The sequence below is a fragment of the Pseudonaja textilis genome, chromosome 3, assembly GCF_049901715.1.
Source record: "Pseudonaja textilis isolate UNSWEBS1 chromosome 3, rPseTex1.2, whole genome shotgun sequence".
NCBI classification, from domain to species: Eukaryota; Metazoa; Chordata; class Lepidosauria; order Squamata; family Elapidae; genus Pseudonaja; species Pseudonaja textilis.
In genome coordinates, this window is record NC_141992.1 from 109,451,853 (window position 1) to 109,465,556 (window position 13,704).

Below are 13,704 nucleotides of genomic sequence, written 5' to 3' on the forward strand. Positions count from 1 at the left end.
TAAAAAAGGAAAAATATTTTCAATGAGAAATAACTGTCACTCACATCTCACCTTTTAAAAAGCTAGTTTATAACAATAAAATCTAATAATGCTATCTAGAGAAATAATTCAGTGTACAACCACTTCAAGTTTAATCCTTTGTTTATGAAACTTGAAAATGGGTAAATATTTTTGTTCCCTAAAATAAAATAAAATAAAATTCCAGGACATGGTTCACATGCATTAAATTTTCCTTCCCATGCAGCTTGTGTCTTCTCTTTTAGAATGCTGAAAAAGTGTCACTGAGAAGGCCAAGGCAATGAGACCTCTTCTTTCCCTCCAACAACCTTACTTGCAAGACACTAATTTCCCACTAATGAAATCAGATTGTGTGCAGCTTCATTCTTCTTCCTTCCATAGAACCTCTTGTAGAGAAACCTGATGTTTCCTTATAAAAAAATACTGGGAACCTAATACAGAAAGAGTGGAACTTTAGTAATAATTTAGTAATAATGTCTTCTCATTGACCAGGGAGCTATTTTTTAAAAAAAAATTATTCACAATACAGCATACTGAACTAATCAAAACAAAAAGGTGCTTTTACTACATTTTTCACATCTAAAATTATATATAAATACTTCAAACTTTATTCTTTGACTAACCCAGGAAACTAATCAATACAGTGAATTATGGAATAAGCATCTAATTCTTCAATACAGATAAGGAGTACATGAGAAATTAACAAACAGAAAGAAGGTTTGCATAACTGGCACAAAATCCAAATACAGTATTGTACCAAAACTACAATCAACACCTGGCAGAAATCTAAAATGAAATCATATAATAGGTAACTATACCAATTTTGCTAGCTATTTGTTGCAGAAATCCTTGAATTACTAATCCAGTTATCTGGAATAGGCCAATATGATCAACTTTTAAAAAATGTATTATTTTGTTCCACTGAAAACTTATCGTATGGGACATTTCCATGTTTTTTATATATACCTTTCTCTCATCATCCTCATTTCATCTTCTATCTTATTACATTATTATTCTATTAATCACTTTATAACTTGTGGTCCTCTCACTTCATAAACATTAATTAATTCTTCTAAGAACTGTGGAACATATACAATGTTCCATTATCTGTGGGTTTCTTTCTGTTAGAGGTATATTAAATATTTCTATTACACAACAGATTAGCATTTTTATTATATCATAGTTGACATCAGAAAAATCATTAAATGTAAGGCTCCTAGTAGCCAATTCCTCTCATGCTTCAATCATTTAATAAAAAATGATTTTGAGTCTATCAACATATTTTATTAGTTCCTGCTTCCAACACTGGTAATTATTATTTTTAAATGCATTATAATCATATATTTCTGTTTAAGATTCTGCTATCCTATATTCCGGTTCAGAGAACAAAAATGTATAGTCACAAACCCCGCATCAGTAGTCTAAGCAAATTATTTTTTGTAGTATAAATAATACTACAAAATAATATAACTATATCTTTATATTATAAGAATAATTAGCACTAATTAAAAAGCTGCAACCCACAATTCAATACAAAAATTGCATTTTGATATCTTACTAAGCAACCAGTTAGCAAATATCACATCAGGCCTGGACAGCCCAGGCTTCTCCCTGGTTTTCTGATGAATTCTGATGGGGACTGTAAGGATGACATAGCTAGAATGCGAATGGTTCATCAAATATATGCATATATAATCGACCCATTCATATGGCAACAAAGACCACAAAGGTAGCTTCTTCTGTGACCTCCACTGCTTTCTTAGTTGTTGTTCAACAGAACTCTTCAGGATAGTCAAAGGCTTATCACCTGCCCTGCATCTTGATCTCAATCTTGGGATCCTCAGCAACTGCTGTGACATATTTTAGAGGCATTTCAAAGTTTTTAAGAAGAGACTGGACAACCATTTGTCTGAAATGGTATAGAGTTTCCTGCCTGCGCAAGATGTTGGACCAGAAGACCTCCAAGATCCCTTCTGTTATTCTGTTATTTTCTTGATGATTTGAGCACTATTGTGACGTAGTGTATACTAAGTTTTCAGTGAACCATTCTAACTGCACGTAATTACTTTCAGTTTAGTAGATTTGAGAACTTGGACCATATGCTCTCTTGATCTCTATCCATTTGGATTAATACAAGTTAGCACATGGGAATTATCTGGATAGATACAGACAGCAATGAATACATCTTTGTGCAATGCAGATATAAGTCTAGCTTTTATCCAAAATTATACCCAAAATTAGCCAAACTCAATTAGGCAGTGCCACCTGCTGTGATCTTAATAGAGACACACAATAATCTTACTTGCTTGCAAGTGAAGATCTACTTTTTAAAAAATCAACAATCATTTTGACAATTTTAAGCTGAAAACAAAATACTCAAAAGTGGTTATTTAATTTTATGTCTTTTCCAATGTTCTAACATCTGCATTTGGGTTTTATGTTCTTTAAACTTTTCCAACAACTGAAAGTTTAGAATAAAATGATACACAAAGATTTTATCTCTGTAACAATTGACTGCATACTGTAACTAACTGAGGAGAAGAAATGGAAACGCATGGAGGATCTTTAATCATATTCCAGAAATTAGAAATGATTTTGGGCATAAGAAAAAACCTCAGCAATAATATGTCATTTTTGAATATTCTGAGACAGGCTGTTCTTCCCAGGCAGATTTCGAAATCAAATGTGCATTGTTACAGTGGATTGTGCATATAGGTGTTTTGCTGTTGAGTTTTCAGACTGCCAAATGCAAAAATCATATTGTTTTGCCTGCCTTTTGTCTTCCAAATATAAAATGATGCACTGGGCAAAAGAATCAAGACAACAGGCAAAGAAGTGGGTTTATTTGCCACTATTATATTGTGTACGTTCTTTTCAGGAACTCAGATCTTGGCTGTTTGTGTAAGCAGAGGTTGAAAATCTGTGCTTAACTATGATTTATTTATTTATCGAATTCAAATGCTGTCCATCTCTTACGAAATGATTCTGGGTGGCATACAGCAAAAAAATATTAGAATAATAAATATATTAAAAGGAGACAAATTAAAATGTCAAAAAAGCATAAAATATGCATTCCATTGCCAAAGAAATTTTTGAAAGTTTTTTAAAAGTAAGTCCCTTGGGCAATTTTTGGGTGGACTGCATGATGGGTAGCTTTCACCTTACTACTGAGATGAGGGGAAATATAATATATAATGACACTTTTGTTAGCTACAGAAATACAAGAAGGCATCTGGCTGAAAACCAAATATTTCAAAATCAAATTTGAAAGCACATTATCTCCCTCCAGAAAATATCTATTTACAATATATTTATGGGTCATTTACTCATAATAAATCAAATAAAACTCTCTGACCTATGAAAATCTAAGCCACACAGAAGTGGATATTCTTTTTTTAAATCTTTTTTCTTGTTATTTTTATATTTGTATATTTTTTGAAGTATTATTTTTTAAAATACTCTCACTGAAAATGGAAACCTTGGCTTAAATTTTGTTATCAAACAGAAATGCCAGCCAATATACTTATTACATACAGGGTGGAAGGAATCTTGCTTCACTAAAACATAAAAGACCTTCAGACATAGGGACTGCTATCAATTCTAAAAGAGTATAAATTTCTTTAATCAAACCTTCCCAGCTTGTTGCTGAAATACAATTGTCATTATCTCTAACATGGGAAATATACCAGACTGTGGAACTGAAGAACAAAACTCAGCCATTCTTTTCCTGAATTAGAGGTCTTAAGATCTGAAGGGGGAAAAACGTTCTGTAGCATGTGGTAATATAAATGTAGCATTTGCCTGGGCCTCATTAAACCAAATGTATGTTTGCCCAGAAAAGTCATAGCTGCTTTAAGATGCAACAGGTAGGTGCTCATGCCACTTCACATGTCATTGCAGTGCTTTATAGCACTATGTATTAATGCTGCAGTAATCAGTAGCAAATGAATACAGTCTTCATTTGTCCAAATTATTGACAAGCCTGCTAGAATAATTTTAATTTTTTTTAAAAAAATCAGCAGCATAATGACTGAGATAGAAGTCAAGCAAGAAGCTCATTTAATCTTCTTAAATAACTTCTCGCGCAATATTAATTGCCCACAAGCTAATCTTCAGATTGGGAACAACATCAGATGCGGTCTAAGTTATAAATTTATATACAGAATAAGTGCACGCTGGTTGCAACCTTTCCATTTTAGGAAAGGATCACATTTCTTCACCAATTTCATTAGATTTCTAGAACTCATGTAAAAGTAATATTTAGATCATGAGTAGTATCTACTCATGTTTCTAAAGATAAATATTATTAATAGTTTATTACAGCTGCCCACCCACATGATTGTTAATAATGTATATACTCAAGTAATTGAGTATAGTGTCCCCCTTCCCAATTTGTGTTTGTATTACAATTGAAAAAGCATATAAAATTAATAAATAATTGAAATATGCTGGATTTGCATGATCCAAATATACTTTTTCTTTGAAAGAAAAGACTTCAGAATTCAAGAATAGAATATACAGGTATGGATAGCGTGGCCAAATATTCTGAGCATTTAATAAAAACATTATATAAATCTAAATAATAGAGAGATAATTTTCCATATTTTATTAACAGCTTAAAAGATACTTCCAGATTATTCAACCCCATCTATTCATTATTAGTCCTGTACTCATAAAACCATGTCTGCACATCACATGTTTTGTTTCTTAATGTTAAACATTCTAGTTTTACTTTACCCTTGCAGAAAGTGATTTTATATATCCTGCCAGATCTCAGATTTTATTTCACTATTTACTAATACTTCATTTAATGTATACTGCATTATTTTGATCATTACGGATGGTAGAACAAATTCTTTAAACAAACCCTCTAAAATCTAAATCTATGCAGTGAAATATAGATTATTTTACCAATGTCCCTAGCTAGTACAATTATGCCATGATGTTTTCAGTATATCCTATTATTAATGGTTAAGATAAATTTGTACAGTATGGTTTCAAATAGAAGTACACTCATCCCCTAAATGCCCAAATTAGAATGTTAAACATGTCATAAAATGTAAGGAAGATAATTTACTAACCTTTCTGTAGAGTCAAAAGTGGAGGGGGGTTTTCTTGAGGAGCTCTGTCGGGTTCCTGGGGAGGTACAACCATGGCAAGTGCATGCATTGGTACACGTGGAACCTGTAAAATCAACTCATGAGAAAACCAACGTGTCAATGGTAAATTGTAATCTATACATGTAATTCTAAATATGTTTAGAACAGTCTTAATCTTCCTTAAAGTTCTATGTTTACTTGTATTATTCATGTAACCCTTGGTTTAGCTTTTAGCGGCACTAAAGTCGTTCCATAAGTTCACTTCTATCATAAAAGTTGCTCCATTTGAATTAAGTTTTTCTGTCTTTGTATAAGCTACCTCTATATTTTTTTCTCATTATTTCTTATATAATAAAAACAATGCCTAACATAATATGAGAGAAACAGGATTTTAAAAAGGAAATTGTGAAGTAGCATTAAAACGTTTTTTTATGTTTCTATCAGCCAGGGAAGGAGAGTACAATCATTGTTACATAAAAGAATAATTTAAGTAAAATGATGGACATCACAATCCTAAATACAAAGTAAAGATTTAAGTCAATATATTTTATTCATCTTTGATTTCCAAAGCACAGATGTGTCCAAATGTTTCGTTGTGATTTTACTTATCTTTCACTGTAACATCTATTATATATTAATATACGTTATTTGCTGCTAAATAACTTAACTTATCCCAACGTTAGATGATCTTAATGCTAGAGCTAGCTTTTAAAGATTATGCAGTGATCATCTAGGCCAGGGGTCACCAACCTTTTGGACCTCAGGGACCACCAACTCATAATATTAAATCCCGGGGACAACTAATATGAATTTTGACTGATGGTGGCTTGCTGATGTTGGGGAGTGGGAGGGGAGAGAGATCTGATCTAAACCAACCCCCCCCCCCGCACACACACAAACACACAGAGGCAGGGATTAAAATGTTTTAACAATTGGTTGTGGGCGTGGCCTAATTTGTGGTGTGGCTTGGTAATCATGTGACTGAATGGGCATGGCTTGTATGTAAATATTATACATATTTATGTAAATACTGAATTTTTTATAATAAAAAGAGCAACTTTTACCCAAAATCAGGCAAAGCAGACAGGCAGATTGAGTTGCTCACAGAATCAGAGATTCACTCAGAGATCTATCTTTCTGCCATCGGCTATCTGAGTCTGCACTGAATAATAGAAACTTCAGTCCTAAGGAAGGTTCGGCTCTGCTTAAAAGCAGAGCAGAAGATCTAAAGCTAGAAAGCAAGAAATCCAACCGTTTCCTGCTTTCCAGTTAATCTAAATCTCCCGACACAGCAGAACAGCTGATGGTTGGGGGGGAAAAAAGGAAAAATAGCAACTCAGCAGACAAGTTTGCCAGGTAAGGAGTGGGCGGGGAGGGTTCCTGCGGGTCATGTGGGCGGTGCAGCCTTGTATTCCTGCACAACCTAGATTAATTGCTTTGGGGGGTGCTCTGGGGATGACATTTTTCTGTGGACCACCAAAATTTTCTTGCCAAGTACCAGTGGGCCGCAGCCCACTGGTTGGCGACCACAGATCTAGGCCAGGGTGGGCAACTATGGCAACTTTACAACTTGTTGACTTCAACTCCCAGAATTCCTGAGCTAGCTATGCCACAGGTTGTAAAATTGTAGTAGCTGCCCACACCTGATCTAAGCTATATAATCTATAATCAGCATGCAGTACCTAAACTCACATCATAAAAGAAGACAGTAAAGGAAAAGATTGAAGATCTTTGCATTATATTATCAATGGCTTCTGTTACCATTATAACAATCCTTCATTTTAATGTACCAATTGAGAAAGGAGCCTTCACTATTTGAAAGTCCATTATATTGAAACAGGATTCTATATATTCATAAAAACAGACACGGATGCATAAAATAGCACATAGATTTTGTCTGTTCAATCCAAAATCTGCTAAACCGAGCTGTGCTAAATTGGGAGTTTATGATGTACAGCTGTGTGAAAAAGTCCTGCATGCTTTCAGTTTTAAGCTGTATTTACATGTTTAATCAACTTTTCACTCATAGAAACCATGCAAAATTAGTACTTTGATGAAAATTTCTGTAGTCGGATTGAGATGCAATTTTTTTATTAATATAAACAAAGTTTTTAAAGGTTTTGAGTGAGTTTATGTGCTAAAACATACACAACTTGCATTTTCAAGAATGTTAGGATCAAAAGTAGCCAATCAGCAGCAAGCTTTGGCTGACCAATCAAAATGCAGAGGCTAAATCTATGAGCCAATCAATGTTGTCATACTCTCTGACTATAAATAGGCATGAAAAGCATCAAGAAATTTAATTTAGCTCTGGCTGCGGGCAAGGATGAAGGCCTTTGCTTTCAGCAGTACTGAGCAGCGGCATCGCATCATTGTGCTTCATGAAGGTTACTCCTGTACAGAAATAGCCAAGAGAGTGAAATGCCATCGTACCACAGTGAGCAGCGTGGTTCAGTAGATGACAGGCTCCGCTCTGGAAGACCAAGAAAGTCAACCAAATAGCAAGATCGGGCTCTGCAATGCATTTCGATGGCTGACAGGAAGCTCACCTCACCTCAGATTACAAGAATTTGGGGTGAAACATGTGATGTAAAAGTGCACAAGCACACTTGCCAGAGGACTCAAAGGCTGCAAGGCTCAAAGTAAACCTTTGCTCACAGATGCTCACGTCAACATGTGTGGGCCAAGAAGTATGCCAAGTGGACCAACAAACAGTGGGCCAAGGTCATCTTCAGTGACAAGAGCAATTTCTACTTGACTGGGAATCAGTGCAATAAATATGTCAGAAGATTTCCTGCTGAAGAATTTAGGCTGTACTACCTGAATCTATCTGTGAAGCATCCACTGCATGTGATGATCTGGGACTGTATCGCTGCTTCTGGTATTGGTCAGATACAAATCATACAGGGAATCATGAATTCCAAGCAGTATGTTGAAGTCCTGGAAAAGACTATGCTTCCTTCAGCTCAGCAACTTGTAGGGAAGGACTTTTACTTCCAGGATGACAGCGCTCCTTGTCATTGAGCCAAGTCTGTCCAGCAGTGGATGAAGAAGAATGGTGTTCGACTCCTGGATTGGTCAGTTCAGAGCCCGGATTTGAACCCAATTGAGAACTTGTGGGCCAGGATTGGTTACGAAATAAGCAAGAAGCATCTGAAGACCAAGCAGGAGCTGACTGAATCCATTACTGCAGCCTGGCGCCACATTGTCACCAAAGATCATGTGCAAAGGCTTATACAGTCTATGCCGAAGCGATGCTGCCTGGTAATAAGCAATAAGGGCTGGCCAATTTCATATTAGCAATCATGTTTGGTTACCTAAACAGTCCTTTTCAGGGCCACAAACAATAAAAATGTTAACAAAACACTAGCATTATCCTTAGTAATTGCAACATATATGCCACTTGGTATGCATCAGTTAATCTGTTTTCATAGTCATTGTAAGCATGCATTGTAAGCATGCAAGAAAATTCACAATCCCCATCCAAACAGCACCAAATTGAAAAAAGCTTGTGCTTTTCACTTAAAAACCACCAGTATTTATTTAAATATAACAATATTTACATAGCAGTTAGCATAAAATATCATAAAATCAATGGCCTATCCAAAAAATGTCATAAACCATAAACCATGAAGGACTTTTTCACATAGCTGTAATACATATATAATATATTCCATTTGCAATTTTATATTTATATACCTATTTTACTTTTACTTCTATGTTGGCTCTCCAATCTCCCTATAGTTAAAATATAGCAAACATGAGGAAGCATATACATGGCTGAAATTTTCCCCAGAGTCAATAGATATAAGAAATTGCAGATGTATTTTAAAATATCCAGATTTTAACTGAGTTCAATTTATCTAATTGATTTTTACTTAAAAATCTCAATCTGTAAAGGTGAAAGGTTGTTTTCGTGTGACAAAGTTAAAAACTGACCTGAGACTGATCCTGAGATGGTGGTGTGAGTTGTGTCATATCTGTAGTTGGAACTGACAGAACATTATTTGGGTAATCCAATAAGTAGGAAACAACATTTGTGTGACCACCCTTGGCAGCTTCAATGAGCATAGTTGAGCCATCCTAAGATACAAATTTGAGAAGAAAATACAAAATAGTAAGTACTGAAGACTATGGCACCAGATTTTCAATATTATATTATCAAACCAGTGCTATAGTTGGAATATTTTAGGATTGTTTACTTCTTAGACAATTAATATTTAATAAATTTAATAATAAACTTATTTGAAGTACCTTAAGACGATGAGTAGGGTCGGCACCATGAGCTAGTAATAGCTCAACAACAGCAAGATGTCCCCCAGCGCATGCCAGTGATACCACTGTATGATCATTATTAGCTGTAGCCCGATTAACATTGGCACCTATAACAGAAGATACAATTAAAGGAAAGTTCTAATTAATAAATTAGTGCAGGTAATCTTTACTTAGCATTCAGATTTAAAACCATTTACAGGAAATCATTACTTTTGTAATGATAATAATAGGGAGGGGGGAGGGAGTTTTACATATTTTAGAAGTTTTACACTGAGCAGGCTACATCCAAAGAAAAAAATATGAATAATTGGATTGCCTGTTCTCAGATTATTTCTTTTTGGAAAAAAAACATAATTTAAATAATCGTTTTCTAATTTTAGCACCATAGTTAATATAATTTAGTAAGATCTTCTGAACCTAAAGTATTTTCAGAGCTACTTAGGAGAGAGTAAGGTTGTCTTATAATTGCCAGATTAGAAATGGCTTCTTTCTGAATTTAATCTAGGTGGGTATTTTGGAACAATTACTTCAATTATGAAATTGTTAGATTTTCAAAAGAAACTCCTGTAATAATATGCATTCAGCCAATCTATTGCTTTAGGGAAGTACTTTCTTTCAATCATATGCTATATTTACATAGCAATTGTAAGACTAATTTGTATTATTGATTTGTTAAGGGAAACATTGAGAAAGTGCAGTTTGATATAATCAAATAACTATATATAATCAAATAACATTAATAAAATAGCAAGTTACACTTATCTCAAATAAACACCAAAATTAGACAGTAACCTCATCTTTAAATATATAATAAGCATAATAAATAAAACTTTACAAGCTTCAAATATATTAAGCAATCCCTCAGTTCATATTAACTAATTATTAATTAATTAGTTAACATATTAATTAATTCATACTAACCTTTACTAATAAGAAATTGTACAGTGCATAGATGACCAGCTCTTGCAGCCTTCATTAATGGTGTCCTTCCACCTTCAGATTCATGTTCCTATTTTTTTTAAAAAAAATCAAAAAGTGTAACCAGACTAACAAACATTATTGCATCTCACTATGACTTTTAAAATATTTACTGTTTTCCTGTATGATCTCTAATCCTAATAAAAACCTCAATAATAATCACCTAATTCTGCCATAGCAAATCTCATTCTGAACAAAAGACTTAATTCAACACAATGGTGTATGCACAAAATTGGTTCATGAGAACTTCTTTTTTAGAGATAATTCCTATTTTTTTCATTTTTCAAAAGAAGCTGTCTCCTCTATCCAGGAGCTATCTTTTAAATTGGATACTAACCTTAAGGCTAGGTTTGGGAGAAGCATATTGTAGGAGGAAGAGAAGCTACGCTTGTAAAAATAACCCTTATTTATCTATTTTATGCCTCAAATCCAGTGAAACCAAACCTAAAAATTTTTGGATCCTCTTGAAGTACACTCAGATTAACTCAGCTGTCATCTCAATGTTTCATTTGTTTCAAGTATTTTCAACCAGACTGCCCTAGCAAAAACTTACTTCCTAGTATGTGGAAGCAGAAGAAAAGATGGCATCAAGAAGCAAAAGGGAAGCTTTCCAATGCCTAAGCTAGGGTTTATTAAAAAAATATTTTTGCCCTCTGAGCCACTTGATGGTTCCAAGAACAGTGAAGACTGCTATTTTGATTGAATCTTAACTACTGTTAAATCTATACCAACAAAGAACGTAACAACCTCAAGGAAAAGGGGATTTATCTATACATGGAGAAGAAGGGACAAGACAAAACTGCAATCAATAAAAGATGTGCTGTTGATTTTTTTAGGCAATGCATATGAGAAAATGAAAACAACAAGTATAAATTGCATGTACCTAAAGCAATACTATTTTGAAAATTGATACAATGATTACAAAATGATGAAATATTTGGTGGAATATTGTGGGACAAATTAAGCCACAGCAAAATATAGGCTGTTAATCTATGACCAGCTCTTGCAGCCTTCATTAATGGTGTCCTTCCACCGTCATTTCATTTGCTCTTCTAGATAACAATGTAATTTATACATGATTTGTGTGCTATTTGCAAAGAAATGTGAGCAACAGCAGGGAATTACTGATAATATTTTGAAAACATGCTAAAATCTTACTAAATCTGCACCAGCTTGAAGTAGAACATCTGCAACATCAGTGTGTCCATTTTCACAGGCATAGGTCAAAGCAGTGTCTCCTGTTGCAGTTGTAGCATGGACATTAGCACCTGATAAAAATCAATGAATTGCTATCAGAATGAGTTTAGGAACCGTAAATAAAGATTGTTTGCCAATTGTTTCAGCTAGAATGTACTAAAATGACTCAGATACACATAAGATGTCCCACTTTTTAAAAAACCCATTTGTCAGATTATAAAAACATTTTAAGGTTATCACTAATAGGAGAGTGCATATTAAGTATTACTGCTGGATATTCTTGTAATGTATTATACAGTATATATATTCATTTCCCAATCCCACTAAGTATTATTGCAGAATTAAAAATATCAGAAAAAAATTGGAAATATTAAGCAGACAGATAAATAAATAGCAATACTTTCCAGTGGTTCTATCACTGTGATCTTTATAAACTCTATCATCTAATAAAAACTTATTGTTATACTGAAAAACCAGCAAGGTCAAAGTAAAGTTATTTCATATTAGTTTATCTAAGCACTCTTCTAACATTTTGTTCCAATTCATCCATTGTGTATTGCTTTTCTTGGAAGAGTATTTTTCTTCTAATGTGGTCGTAAGTGTGAATCCAGCTTAACCAATGGCATTTTTTGCCACAAACTGGCAAAATCCTAATCAGGTGACTGCAGGATGCTACAAAATAAATACCAGTCGGATGCCAAGTGCCCAAATTGTGACCATGGCGATAGGGTGACACGCTTAAGTTCGAATTTAAGACCATAACTGATTTTTTCGGAAGCTATTGTTAAGCCATTGTTAAGTGAATATCCCTTTTAAATTCCAAGAATTCTTTTGGAGCAGGAAAAATAAAAAAATCAGATTTTGTTATTTTTTAAGTGGTGAGATTAAAGAGAAGTAAAAATCTTAAAATGAAAATAATTACAATAATTGCTTAAATTTCTCTATTTCCCATCAATAGATCCTAATCCAACTCTTTTGTAGTTTTACTGTGATCCTGAAGCAACTTTCAAGACAAAAACACCCATGTATGTATTGTTGTTGTTGCCACCAGCTGATTTAATCAAGCCCAAATTCTTATTTCCATAATAGGACAGCTATTATTTGATTTGATTTGATTTGTGTGCTGCCCACCTCGTGCCTTATTATATCTAAATGCCAGGAATAGTACTAACCATAAAACTGAACTAGGCCATAAAGTCATTTTTCCCAAGACTCTGAATTGTACCTACAAACCTACCTGCTGCTAATAAGTATTTCACCAGCTCTAAATGGCCCTCTTGTGCTGCTTCCATCAAAGGTGTAGAACAACCAAGTTCGATGTCAGCTCCTGCCTTAATGAGAAAATCAGCTACTTCTGAAAATCCTCCACAGCATGCCAAAGTTAGAGCTGTTTCCTGTGTCTCTTCTGTCTGTGCATTTATGTTGGCACCTATGAAACAATAGTTATAATTATTAAAAATAATAAAAAACACTTGCATTCCATTTCTTCTTTCTTCTTTAGCAGTGGTCATAAATATTAGGCTGTGTATTTTGTGTATGTGTATAATATTTTAAACAAGGAGCGAAGTTTTTAATCTTAAAGCAGCAATCAAAGATATACTGGACAAAGACTGCTACCTCCTCCTCTGTTTTCCAGGCAGGAAGAGGGAAAGGAGGGAAACGGGCATGAAGAGATTATGAAAGGGGAAACTAGATGGAGGTGGGTTTCTGCCCTTTGCTTGGCCCCTACCTCCTCAGGTGAGTTGCACATTAAGAGTAACCACTAATGCACTGGTGCAATTTCCTCTTCCTCCTCCACCTCAGAGTCCACACTCATTAATCACAGCTAAAGATCACTTTATTTTAATAACTAAATTAAAAAAAATAAACAGATAAAGGACTTGTTGCTCTGTCCATGCTGAGGTAGTAGCCCTTCATTTTTAGGATCACAGTGGACAAGGTGGATATATTTCATTTTTGGGACTACAACACAGATAACTTCAAGTAGCAGGTCAAATCTAGCCCACAGGCATAGATTGTCAATCTTTATCTTAAATTGTTATCATCAACCTAGGTGCCAATTGTCTTACAATCCTTAAAACTCAGTTACCAAAGCAAGCAAAGAACCCTCTAGAGACCCTTCTCTTTTGCTAATCCA

General features: G+C 34.3%; 1 protein-coding gene across 1 annotated transcript in view; it reads right to left on the bottom strand.

Moving 5' to 3' along the window:
- ANKHD1 (ankyrin repeat and KH domain containing 1) overlaps positions 1–13,704 on the bottom strand; it is a 100,081-nt gene that overhangs the window by 64,538 nt on the left and 21,839 nt on the right. Inside the window, exons 9-14 of the mRNA XM_087930390.1 lie at positions 12,805–12,996; positions 11,529–11,638; positions 10,314–10,401; positions 9,372–9,499; positions 9,057–9,200; positions 5,100–5,202 (exon numbers count right to left, since the gene is read on the bottom strand). Of these exons, the coding sequence (XP_087786516.1) occupies positions 5,100–5,202; positions 9,057–9,200; positions 9,372–9,499; positions 10,314–10,401; positions 11,529–11,638; positions 12,805–12,996 (765 nt within the window). The remainder of the gene's footprint in view (positions 1–5,099; positions 5,203–9,056; positions 9,201–9,371; positions 9,500–10,313; positions 10,402–11,528; positions 11,639–12,804; positions 12,997–13,704) is intronic.